This window comes from Ovis canadensis, chromosome 2 (genome assembly GCF_042477335.2).
Source record: "Ovis canadensis isolate MfBH-ARS-UI-01 breed Bighorn chromosome 2, ARS-UI_OviCan_v2, whole genome shotgun sequence".
NCBI lineage: Eukaryota > Metazoa > Chordata > Mammalia > Artiodactyla > Bovidae > Ovis > Ovis canadensis.
In genome coordinates this window covers 96,497,352-96,511,783 of record NC_091246.1, presented here as the reverse complement: position 1 = coordinate 96,511,783, position 14,432 = coordinate 96,497,352, and the positions used below count along the sequence as shown (strand labels likewise).

General features: G+C 39.4%; 1 protein-coding gene across 1 annotated transcript in view; it reads left to right on the top strand.

The window, feature by feature from the left end:
- Nucleotides 1–14,432, top strand: part of LOC138432395 (uncharacterized) — a 42,591-nt gene that overhangs the window by 6,167 nt on the left and 21,992 nt on the right. The window contains exon 2 of the mRNA XM_069573738.1: nt 14,103–14,199. Coding sequence (XP_069429839.1) covers nt 14,103–14,199 — 97 coding nt within the window. The remainder of the gene's footprint in view (nt 1–14,102; nt 14,200–14,432) is intronic.

Genomic DNA, 14,432 nt, shown 5'->3' with positions numbered 1-14,432 from the left:
AGGGAAGCCCCTAGTTGTGGTCATTTTAATATTGAATATGCATGGATCTTTCATAAATTTTAAGTCCAAACACATTTTCTCAATGCCATGGTAACTGAAAGGCATTAGAATATATATTTGTTTTAAGAATGATGAACTACCCACCTTCCTACAGGCTGATCTGAGGACCTCATCTGGATGTGGAAGCAGCAGAGGGGTTAGATGGGTAATCAGATCAGCCTTAATAATGGTGGACACACCTGAGACTCTCACGTTGTTAATCAGCTCTGCTCAGTCATGCCTGACCCTGTGCGACCCCATGGACTGTAGCCTGTCAGACTCCTCTGTCCACACGATTTCGCAGGCAAAAATACCAGAGTGGGTTACCATTCTCCATAATCGGCTCTACTCCATTACAAAATAAAAAGTTTAAATAAAAATGCTGGACATATAGGCAGCCCTCTCACTTCCTCTTTTGTGAGTATAGATAATTTATACCTTGCCTTTATTCTACTTTTAATGAATTTAAAACTTGAAATAATTTTTAAATTTAATTTTGACATAAAGCTCACCTAAGATAGCTTTACCCCTGGACACATGGTTGGAATGTTAAACAGAAAACACACGTATTCTTTTTTCCTCTAATCAGTAATTTTAGATTTATAAGGATGGTGAAATACAAGGTGGCTCATCAGAAGCAGGCTTTAGGAGCATCAGAATCCGCATTCAAAGTTCCTGATGAAGTAAGACAATGTTATGTCAACCTCTTTTTTGAGAAGTATTTGAAAGTTTATAAACAGAGGATGGGCATTTAAGACGGTCAGTACTACATAATATATCTGAAAACACACACTCTCTCTCTCAGTAATGATTGCACTGAATGAGGGACTCATGGGGGCACAATTACCAAAGAAATTTACTAAGTTTATCTCCACTGCTTTTTTGAAGCCAGGCTGTGGGCCTGGGTTTTCCTTCTGTCTTGAATGGCTTCTCTGATCTTGTGTGCGTGCTAAGTCACTTCAGTTACGTCTGACCCCTTGCAATCCCATGGACTGTAGCCCACCAGACTTCTCTGTCCATGGGCTTCCCCAGGCAAGACTGGAGTGTGTTGCCATTTCCTCCGCCAGGGGCCCTTCCCAACCCAGGGATTGAACCCGCGTCCCTTAAGTCTCCTGCATTGCAGGCAGGTTCTTTACCACTAGTGCCACCTGAGAGAGCTGTAAAAAGTACTCTGGTAACTTTTATTGATAAAAGCTGTCTTCATCCTATGAATTTCTATCTAGGCCAGTAGTATATGAATCTGAGTTGGGTCTCCCGACTTTATATGCTGTCTGGTGAGCCACAGTCTTCACCACTCCCTATTACATACACCTGCTGTGCTCATTCATCAGCCATGCCTGGCTTCTTGCAGCATCTGTGTTTGTAGTTCAGTCAGTTCATTTCAGTTGCTCAGTCATGTCTGACTCTTTGTGACCCCATGAACTGCAGCACACCAGAGTTCCCTGTCCATCACCAACTCCTGGAGTTTACTCAAACTCGTGTCCATAAGAGTCGGTGATGTCATCCAACCATCTCATTCTCTGTCGCTCCCTTCTCCTCCTACACTCAATCTTTCCCAGCATCAGGGTCTTTTCCAATGAGTCAGTTCTTTTTACATCAGGTGGCCAAAGTATTGGAGTTTCAGGTTCAGCATCAGTCCTTCCAATGAATATTCAGGACTGATTTCCTTTGGGATTAACTGGCTTGATTTCCTTGCAGTCCAAGGGACTGTCAAGAGTCTTCTCCAACACCGCAGTTCAAAAGCATCAATTCTTCAGCGCTCAGCTTTCTTTATGGTTCAGCTCTCACATCCATACATGACTACTGGAGAAACCATAGCTTTGACTTTATGGACCTTTGTCAGTAAAGTAATGTCTCTGCTTTTTAATATACTGTCTAGGTTGGTCAAAGCTTTTCTTCCATGGAGCACGTGTCTTTTAATTTCATGACTGCAGTCACCATCTGCAGTGATTTTAGAGCCCAAGAAGATAGTCTGTCACTGTTTCCATTGTTTCTCCATCTATTTGCCATGAAGTAATGGGACCAGATGCCATGATCTTTGTTTTTTGAATGTTGAGTTTTAAGCCAGCTTTTTCACTCTCTTCTTTTACTTTCATCAAAAGGCTTTTTAGTTCCTCTTCACTTTCTGCCACAAGGATGGTGTCATCTGCATATCTGAGGTTATTGACATTTCTCCCATCAGTCTTGATTCCAGCTTGTGCTTCATCCAGCCCGGCATTTCACATGATGTCCTCTGCATAGAAGTTAAATAAACAGGGTGACAATATACAGCCTTGATGTACTTCTTTCCTGATTTGGAGCCAATCTGTTAATTCCATGTCCATTTCTATCTGTTGCTTCTTGTCCTGCATACAGATTTCTCAGGAGGAAGGTCAGGCTGTCTGACATTCCCATCTCTTGAAGAATTTTATAGTTTGTTGTAATCCACACAAAGGCTTTGGTGTAATCAATAAAGCAGATTTTTTTTTTTCTGGAATTCTCTGTAGTTGCTACTCAAATTTTTTTTTTTTTAACCAGATTGAAACCTTTCAAATCAGTGGCAATAGCTATAGTTGCTACCCCATGCACTTTTTAAAAATCCAGTGTGGAGAGGTGAGGGCTGTGGCTTACTAGATAGAGTCGTTGTTGATCAGTGGCTCATTCGCATCTGACTCTCTTGTTACCCACGGACTGTAGCCCACCAGGCTCCTCTGCCCATAGGATTTCCCAGGCAAGAATACTGGAGTGGGTTGCCTTTTCCTTCTTGAGGGCATCTTCCAGACCAAGGGAGTGAACCCACGTCTCCTGCTTGGCAGGCGGATTCTTTACCACTGAGCCACGGGGAAGCCCGTTCTAGATAGAGTGAGTCCCATCTAAAGGCAAGCAGACACTTCTCAGCTCCATCTGATTACTGCAGTTTGGAAATTCAAGTTCAGAATTTACAGATTTCTCATCTTTCAATACTTTCTATTTTAAAATCTCTGTTTAAAACACTGTTAAACACATGTCTGAGCACTAGACTTGGGCTTTGTGCTGCCCTTCTGAGGCAAATTCAGATGACTCTGGAGGTTATTTTTAGTTATTTATTTTAATTAAATTTTCTTTTAAATTGGGGGATAGTTACTTTACAATATTGTGATGGTTTCTGCCATACACCAACATGAATCAGCTATAGGTATACATATGCCCCCTCCCTCTAGACACCATGTGTGGGCTTCCCTGGTGGCCCAGTGGTAAAGAATATGCCTGCAAATGCAGGAGACATGAGTTCAGTCCCTAATCCAGAAAGATCCCGCGTGCCTTACAGCAACTAAGCCTGTGCCACAGCTACCGAACCTGTGCTCTAGAGCCTGAGCTCTGCAACGAGAGAAGCCGCCAAAATGAGAGCATAGCCCCTGCTTGCTGCAGCTAAGGAGCAGCAGTCATGCAGCAGCAAAGACTCAGCGCAACTGGAAGACAAATGGAAAAGAAGGTAATGTTAAAACGCACCATGGCTGAGTGCACGAAGAGGCAGATTTCAGATCAATACGGGAAAGAACTTTATAGCTGATAGTGAAGTGAAAGTCGCTCAGCCATGTCCGACTCTTTGTGACCCCACTGACTATACAGTCCATGGAATTCTCCAGGCCAGAATACTGGAGTTGGTAGCCGTTCCCATCTCCAGGGGATCTTCCCAACCCAGGGATCTAATCCAAGTCTCCTGCATTGCAGACAGATTCTTTACCAGCTGAGCCACCAGGGAAGCCCGCTTTACGTATTCTGGATACAGATCTCTTTGATAAACATTAGCAAAAGTTCTGTCTGTGAGTTTTCTTCTCACTTTCTTGATGTTATCAGTTGCAGCACAAAGCTTTTCACCATGATGTATTCTAATTTATTTTTCTTGTGGTCTTAGTATCCTTTAGAAGATAACTAAGTCACAAAGTTATTTTTTTTCTAAGAGGCTGAGAGTTATAGTTTTATACTTAAGTGTATGATTGTTTAGAATTGATTTTTGCATAATGTGTGAGGTAGAGGTCCAACTTCACTCTTTTGAATGTGGATATCCAGTTTCATAGCATCACTTATCCCAAAGATTGTTTTTTCCCTCAATTAATTTTTTTATTTCTTCTGTTGAAACGCAGTGTAACTGACCATAAATTTTTTCTATGATTCCATTCCATTGATCTCTATTTCTGTTCATGCTAGTACTGAAGGCAATGGCACCCCACTCCAGTACTCTTGCCTGGAAAATCCCATGGACAGAGGAGCCTGGTGGGCTGCAGTCCATGAGGTCGCTAAGAGTCGGACACGACTGAGCGACTTCACTTTCACTTTTCACTTTCATGCCTTGGAGAAGGAAATGGCAACCCACTCCAGTGTTCTTGCCTGGAGAATCCCAGGGACGGGGGAGCCTAGTGGGCTGCCGTCTATGGAGTCGCACAGAGTTGGACACAACTGAAGCGACTTAGCAGCAGCAGCAGCAGCAGCATACAGTTTTAATTACTGAAGCTTTGTAGTAAGTATTGAAATTGAAAGTGTGAGGTCTTTAAATTTGTTGTTCTCTTTCAGCACCATTTTGGTCCCTGGCCTATCCATGTAACTTTTAGGATCAGCTTATATTTCTCAAAAATATTGAGTTAGGATTTTGATAGAGGTTGTTTTGAATCAGTGGATCAATTTGTGGAGTATTACCATTTAACAATATTCAGTCTTAGAACCATGAACGTGAAATGCCTTTACATTTATTTAGATCTTCTTTAATTCCTTTCAACAGTTTTTTGTATTTTTTCAGAGTACAAGTCTTGAAGTGCCTTTGTTAAGTTGATTCCTATGTGTTTTAATCTTTTTTAAAGTTACTCATGTTAGGAGGGAAAGCTTTCCATTTTTCTTAAGTACAATAGTAACTGTTGGGTTTTTGTACATGCCCTTTCTCAATTTCATTTAAATTTTCTAATATATCGGCATATAGTTGCTTATAGTATTCCTTTATGACTCTCTCTATTTCTGCAAGTTCTATAGTGATGTCTTCTTTCATTATTGATTTTAATAATTTGAGTCTTCTCATTTTTGGTCAGTCTAGCTAAACTTGTATCAATTTGGTTGATCTTTTCAAAGAATTCAACTTTTAGTTTTGTTGATTGTCTCTATTTTTAGTTATTTTTTAAAGTTTATTTTTAATTGAATGATAGTTGCTTGTAATATTGTATTGGTTTCTGCCGTACATCAACTTGAATCAATAGGTATACATATGTCCCCTGTCTATCGAACCTCCCTCCTTTCTCCCTCTCCTTTAATTCTTTATTTTACTTCCACTCTGGTGTTTATTATTTGACTCCTTTTGCTTTCTTTGGGTTTAGTTTCCCATTAAAATTCTAGTTTCTTAAGGTGGAAGGCAAAGTAACTGATTGGAAATCTTTTACTATAGCGCTTTACAGTATTGTTTTTACTCTAAGCATTATTTTAGGCGCATCCTGTAAGTTGCATGTTGTGTTTCCATTTTCATTCATCTTAAAGAATTGTTTCCTTTTATTTCTTCTTTCATCTGTTTGTTATTTAGGAATATGTAATTTAATTTCCACTTATTTATGAATTTCTTAAATATTCTGCTGTCTATAGTATAGTACCATTGGGGTCAGAGAACATTCTTTGTATGGTATTAGTCCTTTCAAATTTACTGAGGATTGCTTTATGACTTAACTGCTCTATGAAAATGTTTTATGATCTGCGCTAGAAAATATTCTATGTGTACTTGAAAAGTATATGCATTTTCTTAGAAGTCGATGTATTTTCTTGCTGTGTGAAGTATTCCATAGATGTCTATGAGGTATAATCACTTCATAGTTGAAGCGTTGCACTTTTTCTTGGTTTAATGACTTGTATCTTTTATTGAAAGTGTGGTATTGAAGTCTCCAATTGATTGTTGAATTACTGTTTACTCGGTTCTGTCAGTTTTGCTTTGTGCATTTTGGTGTAAGATGTGTGCTTGTTTATAATCATTTTGTCTTCCTAATGGATTGACCCTCCTACCATTATAAAATATATTTCTTTGTCTCTAGTAACAGCTTCTGTTTTAAAGATTAGATTGTCTGATGTTGGTATAGCTGCTCCAAATATCTTTGAATTAATGCTTACAGAGTATCTCAATTTGCTTCCTTTTGCTTTCAACCTCTTTGGTCTTTGAGTTTAGTGTGTGTCTTGTAGACAGCATATAGTTGACTCATATTTTTCCCCAATTCTTCCAAATGTAAATGGAGTGTTTAATCTATTTACATTTAATTCAGTGACTAATAACTAATAGGATTTTACTGTGTGATTTTTCTTTTTATTTCTGCTACAATTGTTGCTTTCTTTTGTGTTAAATATTTTCTAGTTTACTGTTTAATTGCCCAGGTCATCTCTTTGATTATATCTTTTGAATTGTGTTCTTACTGTTTATAGTGAGGATTACAGTTACCATTTTAATTTGTGACAATCTAGTTCAAATTAAAACTAACTGAATTTCAGTAGTATTCAGAAAATTGCTCTTGTAAATCTCTCTTTCTGTCATTCCTTTTTAAACACTACTGTCATATAAATTGCATCATATATTATAAACCTATAGTTCAGTTTTATAATTCTTGCTTTATTTTATCATCGCTTAGAGATTATAAAAACATATTTATTCTTTGGTATATTTTCCTGTGGAATTACATTTACCAGTGTTCTTCATTTATTCGTGTGGATTCAAATTACCTTTTACTGTCCTTTTCAGACTTAAAGAATCCCTTTAGCATTTCTTGCAAGATAGGTCTGCTAGTGACAGATTCCATCAGAGTTTATCTGTGCGTGCTAATTCACTTCAGTTTTGTGCAGTTCTTTGTGACCCTGTGGGCTGTAGCCCACCAGGCTCCTCTGTCCATGGGATTCTCCAGGAAAGAATACTCAAGTGGATTGCCTTGCCCTCCTTCAGGGGATCTTCTCGACCCAGGGATCGAGCCCACGTCTCTTACATGTCCTGCATTGGCAGGTGGCTTCTTTACCACTAGTGACCTCTGGGTTTATCTGGGAATGTCTTAATTTCCTCTTCATTGTAAAGCAGAGTTTAGCTGGATATAGAATTCTTGGTTAATTCTTGGTTAATTCTTAGTTTTTTTCTTTCAACACTTAGAGGTGTCATTTCACTGTTTTCATGGTTTCTGATGAGAAGTCAGCTTTTATCTTATTAAGGATTCTTTAAACACGATGCCATTTTTCTGTTAATACTTTCAAGATTTTCTTTTTGTCTTTGGCTTTGATCAGTTTGACTGTGGCATGTCTAGGTGTAACTCTCTGTAAATAAATTCTGCTTGCAGTTTGTTGAGCATCATGGATGTATGGATGAATATTTTATGTAATATTCAGGAAGTTTAAGACAATTCTTTCTTTAGTATTTTCTGCTCCTTTCTCTTTCTGTGCAACTCACATTATGTGTATATAGGTCTCTTTGATGGTGTCCCACAGACATCTGACATGCTGTTGATTTTTCTTGGTTCTTTTTTCTTATCCACAAACTGAATAATCTATTGATTTGTCTTTAGGGTCACTGTTTATTCTGCTAGCTTATGTCTGTAGCTGAATCCCTACAGTGACTTGTTTGTGTAATTCTTGCACCTTTTAACACCAGAACTTTGATTATTTTTCTATTTCTCTTTATTGGTACTACCTATTTGATGAAACATAATTTTCACTTTCTTTTAATTCTCTAGATATTGTTCCATTAATTTTTAAACATATTTACAATAGCTGATTTAAAGTATGTGTCTTTTGTTCCTCAGTCATCCAGTTGTGTCCAGTTCTTTGTGACCCCATGGACCATAGCACGCCAGTCCTCCCTGTCCCTCACCATATCCCAGAATTTGCCCAAATTCATGTCCATTGCATTGGTGATGCCATCCAACCATCTCATCTTCTGATGCCCTTTTCTCCTTCTGCCCTCAATCTTTCCCACCATCAGGGACTTTTCCACTGAGTTGCCTGTTAGCATCAGGTTGAAAGGTTGTGGTTGAATCATGCAAAGATGCTGGGATTCTTGGCCTCCGGAGGAGAAGAATTCAATCTGGGGCCAGAGACGAGGCTTGATTGCTCAGAGCTTTTGTGTAATAAAGTTTTATTAAAGTGTAAAGGAGATAGAGAAAGCTTCTGACATAGGCATCAGAAGGGGGCAGATGCCCCCCTGCTAGTCTTCAGCTGGATGTTATATAGTCACTAGCAGTCTGTTAATGAAAGGAATGTCTTAAAACTCAGAATGGCACCAGGCCCCTCACCTGTAAGGTGCATTTTGGGATAATCTTGGCACCAAATGGTTCATCCTGGGCCATAAAATGATTAACTTTGAATCTTGTAGAAGGACAGATGACCATACAAATAGTTTTGTTTACATAGATTAGGACAACAATATCTGAGTATAACATACTGGTTTGTCAAGTAGGTTCTGAGCCAAGAGGTAGAACCAACTTGAAGACAGAGTTTGGGGTAAATGTATAGCACATTAGCATAGCTTAAGACAAACATTTCCATAAGAGAAATGCATTGGTTATCTCTAGGTTTGAGAATAGTTAACTTCAGGTGAAACCAGGTGTCATTATGGCAACACAGTATTTTAAGAGAAACCTCCTTTTAAATTTGTATAGAGAAGGAGAAAATATTGCTAGTTTCTTTCCTCCTGCTGCTTAAGAGAGATAAAAATGTCTGACACTTGCAGGCTATTTCCTCCGTTTGGAGACCCCTGGCCTTCCTGCCTGTTACCCTCTCAAGGTGACTACAATACTGGAGTTTCAGCTTCAGCATCAGTCCTTCCAATGAATGTTCAGGGTTGATTTCCTTTAAGATTGACTGGTTTGATCTCCTCACTGTCCAAGGGACTCATAGGAGTCTTCTCCAGCACCGCAGTTTGAAGGCATCAGTTCTTTGGTGTTCTGCCTTCTTTACAGTCCAGCTCTCATAACCATATGTGACCACGGGGAAGACCATAGCCTTTATCATACAGACCTTTGTCAGCAGAGCAATGTCTCTGCTTTTCAACACAGTGTCTATAGGTTTGTCATAGCTTTCCTGCCAAGAAGCAATCATCTTCTGATTTCATGCCCACAGTCACCATTCACAGTGATCTGAAAGCCCAGGAGAGGAAATCTGTCACTACTTCCACCTTTTCCCCTTCTATTTGCCATGAACTGATGGGGCTGAATGCCATGATCTTAGTTTTTTTTAATATTCGGTTTTCAGCCAGCTCTTTCACTCTCCTCCTTCACCCTCATCAAGAGGCTCTTCAGTTCCTCTTCACTTTCTGCCATTAGAGTGGTATCATCTGCATATTTGAAGTTGTTGATGTTTCTCCTAGCAATCTTGATTCCAGCTTGTAACTCATGATGTGCTCAGCGTATAGGTTAAATAAACAGAGTGACAACAGACAGTACCATCGTACTTCTTTCTTAATCCTGAACCAATCAGTTGTTCCATACAGGGTTCTAACTCTTGCTAATTGATCTACATACAAGTTTCTCAGAAGACGGGTAAGATGGTCTGATATTCCCATCTCTGTAAGAGCTTTCCACGGTTTGTTATGATCCACACAGTCAAAGGCTTTATCATAGTCGGTGAAACAGAGGTAGACGTTTTTCTGGAACTCCCTAGCTTTCTATGTGATCCAGTGAATGTTGACAATTTGATCTCTGGTTCCTCTGCCTTTTCTAAACCCTGCTTGGATGTCTGGGAATTCTTGGTTTGCATAATGCAGAAGCCTAACATGCAAGATTTTAAGCATGAGGAGATGAGTGGAATTGTCCACTGATTTGAACATTCTTTAGTACTGCCCTTCTTGGAAATTGGGATGAGGATTGACCTTTTCCTGTGGCCAGAGTTTCAGTCCTGTGGCCACTTCTGGGTCTTCCAGATTTCCTGACATATTGAGTGTAACACTTCGATAGCATTATCTCTTAGGGTTTTGAATAGCTCTACTGAAATTCCTTTGCATCCACCTGCTTTGTGGACAGTGGAGCTTCCTAAGGCCCACCTCACTTCACACTCCAGAATGTCTGGCTCTGGGTGACTGACCATACCATTCGGTTATCCGGTTCATTAAGATTTTTTTCGTACAGTTCTGTGTATTCTTTCCATCTCTTCTTGATCTCTTCAGTTTCTACTAGGTCTCTACTGTTTCTGTCCTTTATTGTTTTTTTCTTTAAAAGACCAAAAGTCTGTGTCTGTTAAGTCCAAAATTTGGGCTTTCTGAAGAACATTTTCTCTTGGCTGCTTTTTTTTCCTGTTTGTGATAGATTTTCCTGCTTCTTTACATGTCCCATGACTTTCTGTAGAAAACTATTCAGTTAAATAATGTATTGAAATAAATCTAACAGCAGATAGATCTTTATTTTTTGCTAGGTTTTTGTTAATTTTTTTCTTGTTGCTTCTTACTTGTTTACTGTTTTTTTCTGATATAATCTTGTAGATTCTATATTCTTTCCAGTGTATGGATACTAAGTTCTCTGGTGGCATTTAAAAAATTCTTTTAGTTTTAATCTGGGCTTCCCTGATAGCTCAGTTGGTAAAGAATCTGCCTGCAGCGCAGTAGACCCCAGTTCGATTCCTGGGTCAGGAAGATCCGCTGGAGAAGGATAGGCTACCCACTCCAGTATTCTGGCCTGGAGAATTCCGTGGACTGTGTAGTCCATGGGGTCACAAAGAGTCAGACACGACTGAGTGACTTTCACTTCGCTTTTAATTTCAGGAGTCACCCTGTATCAACACAATTTAGTTATCAGCCAGTGACTTAAAATGCCTAGGGGATCTTTGTGAGAAGGCATACCTTCAGACTCGTTGTTGTTTATAAGACGGTCTTAGCTTTTACTTCCATTTCGTGCAGGGTTTCAAGGCCAGCTGTTAATGAGTTAATGGGAACTTCTCTTTTCCAAATCTTTCTTGGGTCACCTTTTATGCCCTAGAAATACGTCAGAGCTTTTCAAAGTCTCTTGTGGTCCTCTGGTTTCCCCAAGATTTCCTTTTAAATTTCTAGTCAGGTTCTTGTTTACCCAGCTGAAATCATAGCCTCAGGTAGCTGCCCTGTTGCCACCCAGGTGCTACTGATTTGAGAATACTCCAGGGGGTTGTTGTTGCCGTCCGTTCACTCAGTTGTGTCCGATTCTTTGTGACCCTTTGGACTGCAGCACGCCAGGCTTCCTTGTCCTTCACTATCTCTCTGTTCAAACTCGCAACCATTCAGCTGATGATGCCATCCACCCGTCTCACCCTCTGTCGCCCCGTTCTCCTCTTGCCCTCAGTCTTTCCCAGCATCAGGGTCTTTTCCAGTGAGTCAGCTTGTTGCATCACGTGGCCAAAGAATTGAAGCTTCTGCTTCGGCAAGTCATTCCAGTGAATATTCAGGGTTGATTTCCCTTAGGATTAACGGGTTTGATCTCCATGCAGTCCAAGGGACTTTCAAGAGTCTCCTCTAACACCACAGTTCAAAAGTATCAATTCTTCGACTCTCAGCATTTTTTATGGTCCAGCTCTCACATTTGTACATGAAAAACCATAGTTTTGACCGTACGGACCTTTGTTGACAAAGTGATGTCTCTGCCTTTTAAAAGGCTGTCTTGATTGGCCATAGCTTTTCTTCCAGGGAGCAAGTGTCTTTTAATTTCATGACTGCAGTCACCATCTGCAGTGATTTTGGAGCCCAAGAAAATAAAGTCTTTCACTGTTTTCATTGTTTCCCTATCTATTTGCTGTGAAGTGATGGAACTGGATGCCATGATCTTAATTTTTTGAGTGCTGAGTTTTAAGCTAGCTTTTTCACTCTCCTCTTTCACTTTCATCAAGAGACTCTTTAGTTCCTCTTCACTTTCTGCCATACGGGTGGTGTCATTTGCATATCTGAGGTTATTGATATTTCTCCTAGCAATCTAAATTCTAGTTTGAACTTCATCCAGTCCAGCACTTTGCATGATGTACTCTGCACATAAGTTAAATAACCAGGGTGACAATATATATACTCCTTTGCCAATTTTGAACCATGTTGTTCCATGTCTGGTTCTAACTATTGCTTCTTGACTTGCATACAGGTTTTTCAGGAGGCAGGTACATTGGTCTGATATTCTCATCTCTTTCAGAATTTTCCAGTCTGTTGCGATCCAGACAGTCAAATGCTTTAGCATAGTCAGTGAAGTGAAGTAGATGCTTTTCTGGAACTCCCTTGGTTTTTCTATGACCCAACAGACGCTGGCAATTTGATATCTAGTTCCTCTGCCTTTTCTGAATCTGGAGGTTCTTGGTTCGTGTACTGTTGATGTCTAGCTTGAAGGATTTTGAGCATTATTACCTTGTTAGCATGTAAAGTCGTAGAAGGCGATGGCACCCCACTCCAGTACTCTTGCCTGGAAAATCCCATGGATGGAGGAGCCTGGTAGGCTGCAATCCATGAGGTCGCTAACAGTCGGACATGACTGAGCAACTTCACTTTCACTTTTCACTTTCATGCATTGGAGAAGGAAATGGCAACCCACTCCAGTATTCTTGCCTGGAGAATCCCAGGGACCGGGGAGCCTGGTGGGAGGCCGTCTCTGGGGTCGCACAGAGTCGGAGACGACTGAAGCGACTTAGCAGCAGCAGCAGCAGCATATGAAGTGACTGCAATTGTGTGTAGTTTGAACATTGAACTCGGGAGGGATAGGTTTTTTTTATTTTTCCTCTAATAAGCTGAGTTCTGTGTCAAATCAAATACTGACTGCCCTCTGAGAATAGAGATTTTTCCAGAGAGCTGGTTGTTCATACAAAATATTGACTGTGCTCTAGGGATGATGTTTTAATGTAGCTCTGAAAGAGGCTTGTCCTTTCTGTTGGCTACCAGGCTCCTATTATTTATTTATTTATTTATTTTGCAGCTATGATGCTACTAAGCTGGGGGAGAGAAGGGGGTGGGAACAGCCTGAAGCTAAAATGGTGGAGACCACACTGTCTTACTGAGGTTCAAAGTTTCTCTTAGACAATTTTTAGGGTTTTTTTTTTTTGGCTTTGGTTAATTTTCAGAGTTTTGAAATGGTTGGATTAGTTATTTCACCAGTATTTTTTATTGTTTTTGTGGGAATGTTCTTGTCTTGCCATTGCAAAAGTCTGTCAACCTCTGGGATTCTGTGTATGTTAAAGAATAATGTCGAAGAGAAACCAAAAAGAGCCTCTCTAAGAGAAACGTTACCCCTTTTCTTCCAGCTTTGTCTTTTTCAGCATCTCTGTCCTATCTTTAGGTCCTCTCTCCAAACCCCCACAGTGGTCTCTCTGTGATGATTTACTGTAGTGAGGAGAGTCTTTTCTTGGGCACCTGGGCACACGTAGATTCAATTTGCAGCTCAGCAGTAGTAGGCAAGACAGTGACTTTTCTTGAGCCTCCATTTCCTCATATAAATTGGTGATCCTCATAGAATCACAATGAAGATTAAGTGAGAAAACATTTAACAAATGTATACCAAACCTGTAATACTAGGTACACAATAAATTATTAATAAAATATACAAGTTATTACTGTTTACTTGGTTCTTTCATTTTATCCCTTCTTATTGACCTGTCACATTGAGTTGTGGTATAAAAATAGTAATTAAGGGGTTTAGGAAAGTAACTAATAGAAGAAAGATAATGAAAAGAGGACCATGCCTTTCCTTTGCTGTGTGATCTTAAGCAAGTTATTTAGTCACTTTGAGCCTTAGTTTCCTCACGTTTGAAATGAGAATACTATAACAGTATGTGTCCCTGTTACAGTAGATTCTCTGTTCATTGAGAATCAAATGAGTTCATGACATTGAGGCTTGAGGAAGCTTTGCACCACGCACACTCTACAAAAATACAGTGGTCTTTAATTTATGAAGATAAGTGCCTGGCTCTCGGATTAGCTTCATGGGATTAAGTTTAGTATTTTTTCTTCTCAGAAAATATAAACACAAAAATGTAAAATAAGCTATCTTTATTTGTGGCACCATTTCCCTCCATCCCTTGAGTCAGGTAAGTATTTTGTCATATTTATCCATCTGTTGCAGATGACATTTATTCTTCATAGAGTTTGGATTTAATATTTTCATTTAATTATTCACTTTGTGATTTAGGCTAAAATAGAAGAAAAAGTCATTGATGAACACTATAGCAGTCAAAATATGTATGTGAACATGGCAATAAATACTCTTAAGAAGCTGAGAGACCAAGGTAATTTCTTTTCAATTAAATAGTAAGATAAACACTTGTGATTAACACCTAACACTGAACGTGTCTTCTTCATTAGCAGGGTTATTTTTAGATATTCAAAAAAGTGTATGTTTTAAATATTCTCTGGAGTAAAATGTGCAGGTGGCATTTTTTGTTGTTGAAAATAACCAGTTAGATTTGAAATTAGACATGTAAATATAACCTCACTGATGAGATTATCACTGATATATTTA